We start from the raw sequence: 13,757 nt of genomic DNA, 5'->3' as shown, positions 1-13,757 counted from the left end.
CTGGGCAGAAAAAGAGTGCACACAACATCAAAGAATGCAACACAGTTGAGTGTCTTCTCTAAAAGCATAGGGAAAGATACTAACAATGAAAAGGAGAAGGGAATTTTAGAAGTTTTGTATAATCTATGATGTAACTTTTTCTTCCTGGCTTGAACTTCAGACTAAATTAAGTTTTTAAAATTTCCTTTTAAAGACTACCATTGCCACCCCTTTTTTTCTGATATGAACAACATAATTTACTTGTGTGTTTCTCGGTGGAGAACATTACTAAAAGAAGATTTTAATTTTTAATTTTGCTCTGGCATATTTTATAAAGAAGACTTTCAACAACTTCAATGTTTTTAGTATTTATCATGCCAGTCATTGTATATGAATTAGAACTTGTATAACAGATTGTATATGAGTTAGAACTTGTATAACAGATTTCTTCATCATGGTCTTTGTGACATATGGTATTTCCTGCACCTGCACACATATGGTATTTCCTACACCTGCACAGTCAGAGATGGAATCTTCTAGAAAGCTCTTGCTAGTCTGTCATATGTGCGATTTCACAGAGACCAGACAAAGTAATGGTTGCTTACCTGTGACTGTGTTTCTTTGAGTGTTCATCTGTGAAATTTCCATATCTCCGCCCATCCTCCCCACTGTTGTCATGCCTTGGCCCTTCAAGCTGCTACTGTGCAGCGAAAGAATGAGATGGTAGCCCCTCCCACTGGCTATATACTCTATGGGGAGAGTGGGTGGGGCTTCCGCCAAAATGTATCAAGAGCTTTCTAGAAGATTCTGTCTCTGACTGTGCGGACACAGGAAATATCGTATGTGCAAATTTCACAGATGACCACTCAAAGAAACACTGTTACAGGTAAGCAACCATTACTTGCATGGCAACATACTATAACCCATTGTCAACAGGGTAACACCCATTTCTCAGAGTATTCTGCAAAAGGGTTTGAAATAAAATTTTCAGCAGTTAGGGCCCAAACATAATACTGTACTATTTTTATTACTACTTTGTCAAATGATTTTTAGCTGGCAGAAAGCGAGCTGTTTTCAACACAAGATAGCTCTTCAGTAAACTCCTATCCAAAATCTACACTACCTTTAAAGACCACCATTGCCAGTTTACTGAAGAGCTATCTTGCATTTGGGCTGCTCTTTATACTTCTATTAGGTGGGCCAAATGCAAGTGGGCACCATGTAAATGTTAATTAAATTTTATTTATGGCACTTCCTTTGGAGAAGCATTTATGAGCTATGACACTGATGCACCCAACATCTTTATAACTTTGCTTTGAATGTTCAAAACAACATGACAAACAACATGAACATTTATTTCTGCTGTCATTTTGAAATATGTACTTGGACAATAGGTGCCATGCTTTCTTTCAAGCATTTATTTTCTTCCGATAGATTTTATTGATGGCTATGCAGATGAAAAATCACTTCTGGAAAAGCAAATCCAGGAAAAAACAGATGCAATAGACCATCTTGAGCAAGAGCTTCTTTGTACAGGTAACAAATTACAGGAACTAGAGTCTGAGCGACAACAGCTTCAAGAGGAGAAAGAGTTATTCTTCAGACAAAAGGATGCTATGAAAGCTGATGCAGGACCCATAGAACAACGTATGTATTACAATCTTTCAAAGATGTTGACTGGGTTTACAAATTAATAATGTCAGTATTATTTTGTTGACATACAGAGATGGGGAGGAGACAGAACTACTAGCTCATTTTCCTTCTGTAAACCTGTGCCAAATGTAGGGAACAGTTGTGCCATGGTAATTGCTCTGTGTTTGTGGAATTGAGTGAATTGTAACAATTGGAGCTAGGTGAGTTGTAAAGCAGAGCACCTACTATGCTCCAGATACCTTCACCACAATCATACAATGAAAAAAAAATCACTACATATGAGATATTCAGGGTATCTTAAATCAAGATCTCAATGTCAGAACTATTGCAGCTGGAAATCTCTAATTACCCAAGCTCATTTTGTCTTTTCATAATTACTTGGTTTAAAAGATGAAGGTTAACAATATGCAGAGAGAAATGTTTACGTTATTTATTAAGTCTACTAACATGCACAAGTACCACAAGACATAGTTTCTAACTCAATGTGTTCAGAATTAATGGAGTATGAAGCTGTTTATTGCTTACACGGTTATAAAGAAACAGTGTTATAATCTCACTGTCTTGGGCAGCATGGTACAGCATGACATACATTCCTTTGTAGAACTGTAATTGAAGACTTTAATCCCAAAGTGAGCCATGTCTTTAGTTGTAATTAAAATATTTGTAAAATTGTCCTTTCTCTAATCCCAAAATGTGTATATTCCAACATTCTAGAACTGCTGGAATTTTCTCTCCAATGACAGCTGGAGAACTGCATTATAACCACCCACACCTCTGTTGTAGATGGTAGAGGTACAGATGGTTACCTTGTAGAGGGTGTTATACATCTTACCTGTCTGGCATTATCAGTAGCTACATGAATCTTAAAGTATTAGAAATTACAGCAGAGCTAGTAAACACAGATTTAAGGAATTATAATTCATTCCTGTTAGTACGATGAATTCTTGTACAACACTCTAGTCAGCATTTGTTTATTATTTAAAGTGGATTCTGGCACAATATAGTACTCTATATATTCTTGTATAAATCTAAAAATTCTATCCAAAAAAATTATACCAAAAACATGGATTAACTTATCCATGGGTTAACGTGACTGCTGTACCTTAACTCTTATCAAAAAAAGGAACCATACAAGAGCTTAGTCCATCCCAGGAGAACCTAAAAGAATGACTAACCTCTTCATCCTTTTTGAACACCTGGGAGGAGAAATGGCAGCGGTGGCCAGGGGCAGCTAACCCACTGAGGCAGCATTGATGCCTTCCCTTCTCTGTTGAATTATCCCCAGTTTATCCACAGGTCATATCAAAATCCACAGTTTTGGCTCCAAAACTTCCCCCAACTTATACATAAGTATATACGGCAGCCATGTCTCATGTCTCTCTCATCCATCAACAATATTCAGAACAACATTTTATAATAATTCTGTGAGATTGACTAGCTTAAGTGATGGCATTTGCTTCTAGTCTGTTATAAACTTCATAAAGGAGCCACCCTTTGCCCAAATATATCGTGCTCAGGAAACAAAATCTGTATTTTGATTATTATATTGTGTTGTGTTGACCTTTTGTTGAGTACTACATCGAAAAAATGGACAATGCTTGTTGAATATGAATAGGTGTTTGTTCAACCAATATTTACCCTTATAAAGCAGTTCATGATGTAATCCTGTGTTTAGCCCTGTATTCAAACTGCTTCATTAATGTAGGTAAAATTATATTATGAAGGAACTTAAGGAGAAATATGTGTTCAACTGCATGTGAAATACAATATGCCAAAGAGCAATGGCAATTAAAAAGATAGTAATTAACATTACTTTTAAAGAAGTATAGTATTTAGAGCTGTTGATACTGTGTTTTTTTTAATTCCCTTGTAATCAGTAACTTTAGCATCAGGTTATCATTTTGAATGCACAATGGAGCAGCTGTGATATCAGTTGGCTGTTCATAATACTTTCTTTAATAAGGTGTTCTACATTGGTAGGAAAATGCTAAACTCTTGTACTTAACCAATTAATGATGCATTTCTTACATCACCAGGCATTTCATTGAACTTCACATTATGTCTTCAGCTTCACTTTTCTCATACAGTGTTGCACCTTGAGAAAAACTATAGATGGCATGTGAATTACGTTTGCTTCTTGTTTTTTCTGTTCTCCTAGGCCTAGTAGATGCTGCAGTCGATGCAGCTTCCCAAGCAGGTGTGTTTGTATATTGCATGGCCAATCTTTCATTGGGTGGCAGATTTAACAGCTACTGATTCTTATTAATCATGGTCTCTCTTTGGGCTTTCTGCTTACTGACATTAACATCAACTGGCCTGCAGCTTTCGTACTGTATTTCATGCCCACGGTGTCCTTTTTTAAAATAACAATTGCTCACAGTTTTTAAATGTAATACATTCATAACTTTATAAAAAGCAGATTCATCAAATAACCATCATCTTGGTCACTCAGTGATTTTGGAGTTCAGGTTTGTTTTTAACTACAGATGAGAATATATTGGCTAAATATGACTTCTGTATTGACACATGATGATTAAGCAAACAAGGATGATGTAAGATGATGGTACCCAAAGATCTGTATTGTGTAGTGCGAAATGGTAGCAATAACAATTATTGTCTGGTGACTTTTCTTTCTTTGGCTTCAGTGAAAAAGATTCTGGACGATATATGTGTATTTGTAATAAACATAGTTTAAAAATGGCTGGTGAGAAACTGTGGAAAATATGGGCACCATTCCACCCCACAAAATCCACAATTCTACTCCTGACACAACCAGAAGCATTACTTCTGGGTCTGGGAATCAGCAAGAGTATTGTTTATCTTACATTTGAGGGGATGAGGTTAAGGGGAAGCCAATCTACCATATACTTATGGCAGTTGGTGTACATTAGCCATTTCTTCAGCCAGTTCTTTTCAAAGAAAATTGTCACTATGAGGACAGTAAAACAAATTTCCAAGAGCTACATGTAGTCAATGGATTATACTTTCCCCTCTCTGGCTTTATACTAATGAGACATATATACATCCTTTATCTTGATAGTCTGGCTGTATATAATGTTAGACTACATGTATATTATAGGCCCCTTCTGATATTCCAGCAGTGATGTAGGAATACCATCACCATGTTCCCTTTATATCCAGCTTTGGTGGCATAGAAACTATAGCTTGGCTTCCATTCAGCATTACCGCTTACTACAGAAAGCACTTCAGTTTTACTGGGGCGGCATGGTGCTATTTGCTGCAGCAACTGCCACTGTCCTAAGGGCTCTGGCACTCTAAACTATGAAAAACACTGGCAGGGTTATTGTCTGCAAAACAACCCTAGCTGCAGAAAATCCCCCTCTGTTTTTCTTGTACCTCATCAGCTGAATGTTCGTAGTACTTTTATATTGAAATGTTGTATGCTATACTTGCTGGAAAATCTGTGTTGACTTGGGTCAGTCGTACTGGATGAGAAGATAGTTGGGTTTTAATATATATCTAAACTTTCCCCAGTGTTAATTAAAATCTGTGTCCTTAACTGTTTGCGGTGATGGGCTTTGTAGCTAGATAACCAATTAAATCTGTGTGTTGTAAGGAAAGCTGAGAGGCCTCAGTCTTTTCTTCTGGGGTTTTGTGTGATTTTTTTGGTGATAACTTTTCCCCTTTTATTGAGAGATACCACATAATTTTGATAAAACCCAAACCTATTTCCATCCTTTGTTACACTGGAGCATGAACAGGCACTCTTGGGAGTGGTTTTGTTTTGACAAACTAACTTAACTGGGTACATCTAAGCATACTTGATTCTTTTATAAAAACAGAGTTACTGGCAGAGACAGAAAAGCTGATGAAGGAAAAAATAGAAGTGCAGAAGCAAGCAGAAAAAGAATATGATTACCTTCAAAAGCAAGTGAAAGCATTGGAAACTGATATAGAAGAACAGGTCAACCGGTTTTTCGAACTAGAGCAAGAAAAGAATGTCGAGCTAATGGATCTAAGACAACAAAATCAAGCTCTAGAGAAACAGCTGGAGAAAACAAAAAAATTTCTAGATGTAAGTAAGAAACACAGACTTTTTACAGTGCACTGTGCTATAAATAAAATATATTGGGCAATTGGTTCTTTGATAAATGTACAGAGAAGGAAAGTTGTGCCAACTATCTGTCTGCTTTCTTTTTTCAGTGTTTTTCACATTCCAGTAGTCACAAATGTGATATTTTTGGCAGTGCTGCTATACAAATCTGCTTCTGTATTATGTCATTAATGGAAATAATCCAGTATCTCATTATATGGATTTGAAATGGTAAAGTGTTTGCTGCTTGTATCTGAAACAGAACAAGCAAGTACCATGTATTGATGATGATGCTTCTTTTGCCATAAGAAATATAATGGTTTACATTTCAGGAACAGGCAATTGATAGGGAGCACGAGAGAGATGTATTCCAGCAAGAAATACAGAAACTTGAGCAACAGATTAAGATTCCACAAAGATTTCAGCCAGTCAGTGAACATCAAAATCGAGAGGTAAGATAAGGGGATTTTTAAAAAAACACACACAACCCTTTTAAAACGTAAGTTTAGATTGGTGACAATGCTACGAAAATAAAACTTGCACAAGTATCATGATCGTGTGCCTCTTACCTTGCCTTTTTTCTTTACGACCATGCACCTTCTTCAGTTTGAAGATTTAGTATCCTGTTGCATTTGAACCAGAGTGCTCTGGCATAAAATTTGATTGCAAACCAGAAAAAATGTGTATTTTTGATATAGATAAGGTCTGCAGTCCATTTATTTGATAGTAAGCTCTATTGACTGAAATGAATCTTTTGAATAAATGTGAATTCATTCCACATTTTATTCTGCAAATTATTTTAATAGTTTCCTCTGTAATCAGTTACAGCAAGGATTACATTTTAAGCACTCTTGCTTTTTCACCAGCATGTCTTTTTAAAAATAGTAATCACAGCCTGAAGCCCCTGGTGGCACAGCGGGTTAAACCGCTGAGCTGGTGAACTTGCTGACTGAAAGGTTATTGATTTGAATATGGGGATTGGTGTGAGCTCCCACTGTTCAATAGGTAACCGCTCCGGCTGGAAGGTAACGGTGCTCCATGCAGTCCTTCTGGCCACATCAACTTGGAGGGTCTACGGACAATGCCAGCTCTTTGACTTAGAAATGGAGATGAGCACTACCCCACAGAGTCAGACACGACTAGACTTAACATCAGGGAAACCTTTACCTTTACATTTAATCACAGTCTGCAGAATGTCATGTGTGGGTTTTTCACCTGTTGCAAGTTGTGTTAAAATATTCATCAAAATAATAACAATGGGGTAGATTACAAAGTAGGACAAGACATAACAGAGAGTACTTTTGAAACAAAACATCACAAAGCTGAAGTCTTTAGAAACCCTTGCTCATTCTTTAAGGATGCCAGAAAGTGAATGGCACATTGAAGAAAAGCTTCATTCTGCAGACACCCAATGAAACAATGGCTGCTTTCAAAAGTACACTGAAATTTCATCGTGATCTTCATCTGTTACTTTATAGCACTACTTTTTTGGTTGGATTCAAAATGCTTTTTTGCCTTTTTTCTGATAAGACTTTCTGTTTATATTTTTGTATATTTTTGTCTATAGATTTTCAGCTAATTGAGGGAGATGTTCTGATGCCATTTCTTTAATGAAGTATTTCAGTGCACTTCTATAAAAAATGTATTCAGAGCTCTGTGCGGTCTGTCTGAAATTCTCTGTGTAGTGGCAGAATATGATACATAGGTACAAATAAAAGTTAAAATCTGGAAAAGTTACCATTGTAGAAGAACAACTGGTTATCTTGGCTTCTATGGAAATATGGACTACAATATGAGGGGGGTGGGGAAACCAACATACTTTGAATAGTTCTAATATTAGTAACGATTGATAAAGGGTTTTTTTTTCCAATTATGCAGTATTTTTCTGGGCAACAGAGTTAGCATGGTTTTAGTTTGTGACAGATTCCAGTGATTGTCTGTTTCAGTAAAATAGAGTTTTAATGCTACTTAAAAGACTTGGGTTTTATTGAATTGTTTGTTGAACTTTTTATGGTTCAAACCCACTTAATCAAATGCATACCATGCTATTTACAGTTGTAACCATATGCATTAATTTATATGCATGCAGGGAGAGTAAAAATATAAAGTACCAACAGGAGAGTCAAAAGGCATTTAAAATGTAACAGATACAGATTGTGGCATTTCTCTGCAAAGCTCAAGCATTTTTAAAGTACATAAAGTTGCCAAATCACTCATTTCTTTATTATTATTATTATTATTATTATTATTATTATTATTTGTGTTTTGTAGAAGATTTGAGACTTCAGTTTATTTTTATTAGTATTTACTGTCAGGTTTTGTTAATCCTTTTTACCTTTCTCAAATGCTTCATGTCTTTCTCAAGAACTTCTTTCTGATTGCCAGATTTCTTCATTTCTTCTTAAGCTCTCATTCTTCCATCTTTCTCACCTATATTCTTTTGACTTCTTATTTTAATAGCTTTTTTTGGTCTTGGTACTTCAGAAATTGGAGTTTTCTTCTTGTTGCCTCTGCTTCTTTTTCTCCTCCACCATTCAACTTGAGAAACCACAACAAATCTGCATTTGAATGCACGGCCCATAGTAGCATACATCTTCTAAAGCCTTCACCAGAAAGCTTTGTCATTCATAATTTAAAATTTTCAGCAGATTTAAAATAGTATCCCTATTGTTCCCAGGTTGAGCAGTTGATGAATCACCTCAAAGAGAAAACAGACAAATGCAGTGAGCTTTTACTCTCGAAGGAGCAGCTTCAGAGAGATGTTCAAGAACGGAATGAAGAAATTGAAAAATTAGAGTGCAGAATCAGTGAACTGGAACATGCTTTAATGGCGAGTGCAGACAGTTTGCAAAAGGTATTTTTCATGTGGGAAATCTGCTTTATTATCAACAGATCACTGATGTATTTACTAATTAAAAATTGTGAATTGAGGAATTATGATAACTAATATACTTGCTTTCAAGGTGGAGGAGAGGAAGCAATTTGGCTCTTCAGCGATAAGGGGAGAATTACCCCTAGAAGCACAGCTGCAGGCTGAGCAAGAAGCTGTAGACAGGAAAGAAAAAGAGGTGGAGTATTTCAGTTTTTCCGATATTTTAAAACCTTTATATAAATCTTTTAAATCCAACATAATAAGGGGAGAAAGGTGCACCAAAACCAGCAAAGCCAACTGGTTTCAGTGTTCAAATATGACTTCCTTCTGCTGGCCAGCTGTGAGGCCTAGGCTGAAATGTAGGAAGCAACTGACACTTTTGATGGATCCCATATGTCTCTGCTGAGGAGATCAGAGCCATCAATTTCCTAATCAAATCCATCATCCTAGCCCTTGTGGTATGCCAAAGAAACTGAGATGTGCCATGTCTGAATATTAATTTCCTGTTCCTGATTTCTGCTAGCATGATCTGTCCCCTTGTGTGCACCCACTACTTTTCACTGTTGAGGATGAGGAAACAGAAGCAATCCATATACTTTGCCATGTTGGTGCATATTACTAAACATTCTTAAGTGTTTAAAAGTAAATATAAAATCTTGTTTCTGAAATTAAGAATTGAACTGGATTCTGCCTTACAACACTTATTATCCCTTCGCCACTTATTTTGGACATACAGATCATAAATCTCGAAGAACAATTAGAGCAGTTCCGTGAAGAATTGGAAAACAAAAATGAAGAAGTGCAACAGTTGCACATGCAATTAGAAATCCAGCGAAAAGAGTCTGCTACACGACAGCAAGAACTTGAACAAGAAAATAAATTATTCAAGGTAATTATTTAGAAAGGATTTTTTTCCTTCTTCCCTTGAATGAAAATCATGACTTAAATCCAATTGGTATTCCCAGTGAAAGTAAAACCATTCAGTCAATGGAGCTTACATAACTGTTGACTGACCAAGTTTGTTTCTTTTGGAACAGTGTGTTCTTATATTTATATTCAACTGATGAAGTGAAGGAAGTACAATAAGTTACATTCTATGCTGCTCTTTTTTGTCTGTAGGAAGATATGGAAAAAATGGGACTAGCCATTCAGAATCCTGATGATACTTCTATAAAGAACCACCATCCAGTTGCTGGAAAATGTGTACAGATAATGCATGAAAAGGAGCAGGAAATAAATGATCTCCGTGAACAAATTTCAAAACTTCAGCTGCAACTTGAAATTGCAACAGATAACAAAGTACATGTTTTCTGGATTTTTTTAATGTTTATGTTGCAACCAGTTAAAAGTCACAATAAGATTTAGAACACAAATCATAGTATTTAGTAATATTTCTCATTTCTAAAGCCAAGTTTTCATGAATGCTGATTTCTGTTATGTTGACTGCAACTTGTAATTTTTGTGTAGTTCTGTGTAGATTTTAGTTTTAAAGTCTCTCCAGGATCAAATCAATGTGCATCCAGTTTACATTACTGAATCTCCATCTTCTTCTTGACATCTGTACTTCAGATGTTCTCACTGTATATAAACTAATAATCTTATGTATAGTATTCTATCCACTTGTCCTTATCTGTATTCTTCTCTCCATTTCTGCTAGCATTCAAAATTTTTCTTGAGGTTTATAAATAATTTCTTAATTACTTAGCCATTCTGTCTAATGTTTTGAGTAGTTCATATTGCTCTCTTATTTGGTCTCCAGAACTTCCTCTCTTTTATTATGGATTTCTGGTAGATAAGTGTTGAATCAACTGATTTGTATCAGGGTCATACCTCTTGAATAATTTTTCTCTTAGATTTCATTTCATTGTTTTTTTATATACAACTATAATTTCATAACATTTTTCATTTTTATAAAATCACACACATATGTAGATTGTAGCCTGTAATTACCATGTAGTTATATATAATTAACAATGTTAGTCAAAATTTCCCTCTTGAATCAAAACAGTGTATTTTCAAATCTCTGTTCGTGAAGTCATTATAAACATATCTTTTCCCTTTAAAGGCGGTGTTTTGGCTACATTTGTAATCTTTTTCATGCATCTTTCTGTTTCCCTCTCTTTCTTCTCCTTTTACTTCCTAGCATTTTGAATCATTTCAAAAATTCTAAAGCATTTGTTACTTGTTTCCTCTAAATGTCTTGAGCTATTAATCAAAGTTGTCTTATTCAGTCTCTACAGTTTTATTTTGTAGTGTAGATAGATGTTCAATTGTTCATTGTGTCAGAAAACAATGTTATGTTCAGATTTTTGTAAGTGTTGCATTTGTTATTTTATAACATCCTATATTTTCACTAACATTTCATATATGTAGACATTTTATAACATCTCATGTTTTAGCCATGTTTGTGGGTTTTTTAATGCTTTTCTCATATTTAAACAGTTTTTGTATGGTCTCCCTATTTCTAAGTTCTTCTCAATTGCATCTATCTCCATTTTTAAAGCTGTTGGGGGCAATTTGAGCCAGGTTCTTTTGTCCAAACATTTATCTAGAAAATGGAACAGCATCATTATTATACGAAGTGAAAGTTACTCTGTAGCAGTGGTTCCAAAACTTTTGTTATCTTCTGGAATTCCTGAATCTTGGCCATCCTGGCTATGGCTTCTGGTAGTTGACATCCAAAAATAAAAATAAAAATCAGAAGACCAAAGTTTGGGAGCAACCATGCTTCAGAAATCACTCTCTTCATTCCTTTTCTATTTTGTTATACTTTTGGATTGTGAAGAACAATTACTTTTTGGTGTTCTAGCACACTAAGGAGAGGTGTGTTTTTAAAGGTATAGGTTTATTTATTTATTTTCATTTTCATTTTATTTTTTGCATTTTCCAGTAAATGGTGATTATTCTCATCAGGGATCAGTATGTAGATGAAAATCAGCAAATATGTAGGTACAGGAATAATTATAATGAAAAAATGCTAGTTAATTTAAGAATTATGCAGATTATATATTTTATGTAGAATGGAAGCACCATAGTACGCTCTGCTTCTGTATGCTATCCCTTTGAATTCTGCACTCTGACTTTTATATTCTCAGTATGCTCTATGGCATCCAGTTGTGACTTTTACTCACAGACATTGAGCACCAGATATTTGTTTGTGCTCCAGTTTACCTCTTGAAAAATTGTTTTTCTGTAGCTTTTCTTACAATTGGGGTGTGTCATGGAGGTCTTAAATAGGGAAGAGAACTTAAATTCAGTGCAAGCAATTATACAATTAGAAGTTCTTTCTACTTTGGAAAAAATGTAATTGGATAAACTAAAATGCATGAACAATGAAAACAGAAACAGAGAAAACAAGATTTCTTAGATGGGTTCTACAGACATCCTGGGATTTGGCTCTCCCAATCTTTTGTGAAAACAGAATTGGAGCTAGGAAATGTGCTGTTTTAAGAAAAATATTTTGATAATTTGGGGGGATTGATTTAAATCTTTTGCTGTAGAACTTTCTGTCTTTCTTTGAAAAACTAAATATGTTTATTTCTTTGACCACTTAGGTAATTGAGGAAAAAAATGAGCACATAGTAGAACTGGAGGCCCAAATAGAACATTTAAAGAGTGATCAAGAACGTGTAAAGCAGAACAGTGAGCGGGAAATTGAGGAGCTGAATGAAGTTATTGAGACACTACAGAAGGAATTGGCAAATATTGGACATAAAATTCTGGACCTTTCATCAACTCAGGAGGATGCAGATAACTTGAAACACCAGCTTGATGATGTGTTGGCAGAAAAAGAAACTTTGATGAAGCAGGTGGAAAATTATCATGTAGAGTTATCTCTTTCTAAAAATGAACTTAAGGAAACAAAATTAATAATAAGCACATTAGAGAAAGAATTAGATGGACTGAAAGGGGAATATGAAATGATGGTAGAAAGATACAAAAATATACATATGAAAAGTGATTATTCAACGTCAACAATAAAAGAAAATACTGAAAACCCAGAAGCTGAAAATAAGAGGAAAGCAAACATATTAAAAAATGAAATCTCACACCACTCTGTTGCTGAAAATGCTACAGAGTCTTCTAGCAATGCAGCGATGAAGTTGCAGCAGCTTCAAGAATCTCTTAAGGAGAAGGAATCAGAGTTAAAGCACTGTCGCAATCAATTCAAGGATTTAAAAGAACAAGCCCAAGCTGAGTCAGAAGTATTTAAACAGAAAATAAAAGAGCTTGAAGAAACTCTTGAGCAAAATGTTGCTGCAGCTCTTGGAAGTCAAGCTCAACTAAGTGTGGTTCTAGAGCAAAGCAAACTTCTCCCTGAAATGCATGCAATTTCGGAAACTGCCAAGGAAGCTGTGACATCTGTTCAGTCGGAGAAAGTTAATAGCTTAGCTGGAGAAGATGCCACAGCTAGATTATCAGAATTATTGGAGAAACTTACAGAGATGGAAGGTGAATTAAAAAATGCACAGAATAACCTGCAACTAGAAAAATCAAAAGTGGAAATAGCTCAAAAGAAGGAAAGGGAAAAGGAAGAAAAACTTACTGAACTTCAGCACCTCCTAGTCGAAGTAGAAGAAAAACACAAAAAGGAGAAAATGCAAAGTTCCCAGAAAGGAAAAATACAAACTGCTCAGGTCTGTCATCTGAATATATTTCATTTTTACAGAAAATTGGTGGTTTTCACAAATGATGGGGGGAATTAACCTATTGATGGTAGAAAATGCAACTGACAAAGTGGCAAATGGACTAAAATTTAATGAATCTTCAACAGTTCTAACAGTGCAGTGCTTATTATGTTGACTCAAGGTATAAGGTTTATCTATAGACTTTACAAGGATTTATTTCCAGGAAAGTGTACATACGATTACAGCCAATGGAGGCTGTCGTCATGTGTATGGCAGTAGGTTCTATTGAATTCAGGAATACCTATCTCATTAAGGGGTGGATCTTAAATTTCAACAAAATTATTGTGTTTCTTAATGAACAAATACTTATTAGTTCTAATGAGTTTTATTAATGCTCTGGCAACAGCTTCCTCCCAATATGCTGCCGCAATAAAGGATTTTCTAATCAATTTTTATGATTTTTCAGGACAGATTTCAAAGGGCAATGTACTGTTCCTTAACATAATCATTACATATTCCAAAGTTTCATTTTGTCCTGGAAGCCCTGTGCTTCAAAGGTTGATGATGAAAA

The 13,757-nt window shown here is 35.3% G+C and overlaps 1 protein-coding gene across 6 annotated transcripts in view; it reads left to right on the top strand.

Annotated features, from left to right (window-relative positions):
- The window catches only part of AKAP9 (A-kinase anchoring protein 9), a 111,442-nt gene that overhangs the window by 75,109 nt on the left and 22,576 nt on the right, over nt 1-13,757 (top strand). For 5 of the 6 annotated variants that reach the window (XM_060782278.2, XM_060782277.2, XM_060782279.2 and 2 more), the window contains 9 exons: nt 1,414-1,626; nt 3,791-3,829; nt 5,436-5,668; nt 6,019-6,138; nt 8,364-8,540; nt 8,650-8,754; nt 9,295-9,447; nt 9,678-9,857; nt 12,113-13,195. In XM_060782278.2, coding sequence (XP_060638261.2) covers nt 1,414-1,626; nt 3,791-3,829; nt 5,436-5,668; nt 6,019-6,138; nt 8,364-8,540; nt 8,650-8,754; nt 9,295-9,447; nt 9,678-9,857; nt 12,113-13,195 — 2,303 coding nt within the window. The remainder of the gene's footprint in view (nt 1-1,413; nt 1,627-3,790; nt 3,830-5,435; nt 5,669-6,018; nt 6,139-8,363; nt 8,541-8,649; nt 8,755-9,294; nt 9,448-9,677; nt 9,858-12,112; nt 13,196-13,757) is intronic. The other variant, XM_060782275.2, reaches the window with a different exon arrangement.

This window comes from Anolis sagrei, chromosome 6 (assembly GCF_037176765.1).
Source record: "Anolis sagrei isolate rAnoSag1 chromosome 6, rAnoSag1.mat, whole genome shotgun sequence".
Lineage (NCBI taxonomy): Eukaryota > Metazoa > Chordata > Lepidosauria > Squamata > Dactyloidae > Anolis > Anolis sagrei.
This window is presented reverse-complemented; position numbering and strand designations above follow the sequence as displayed.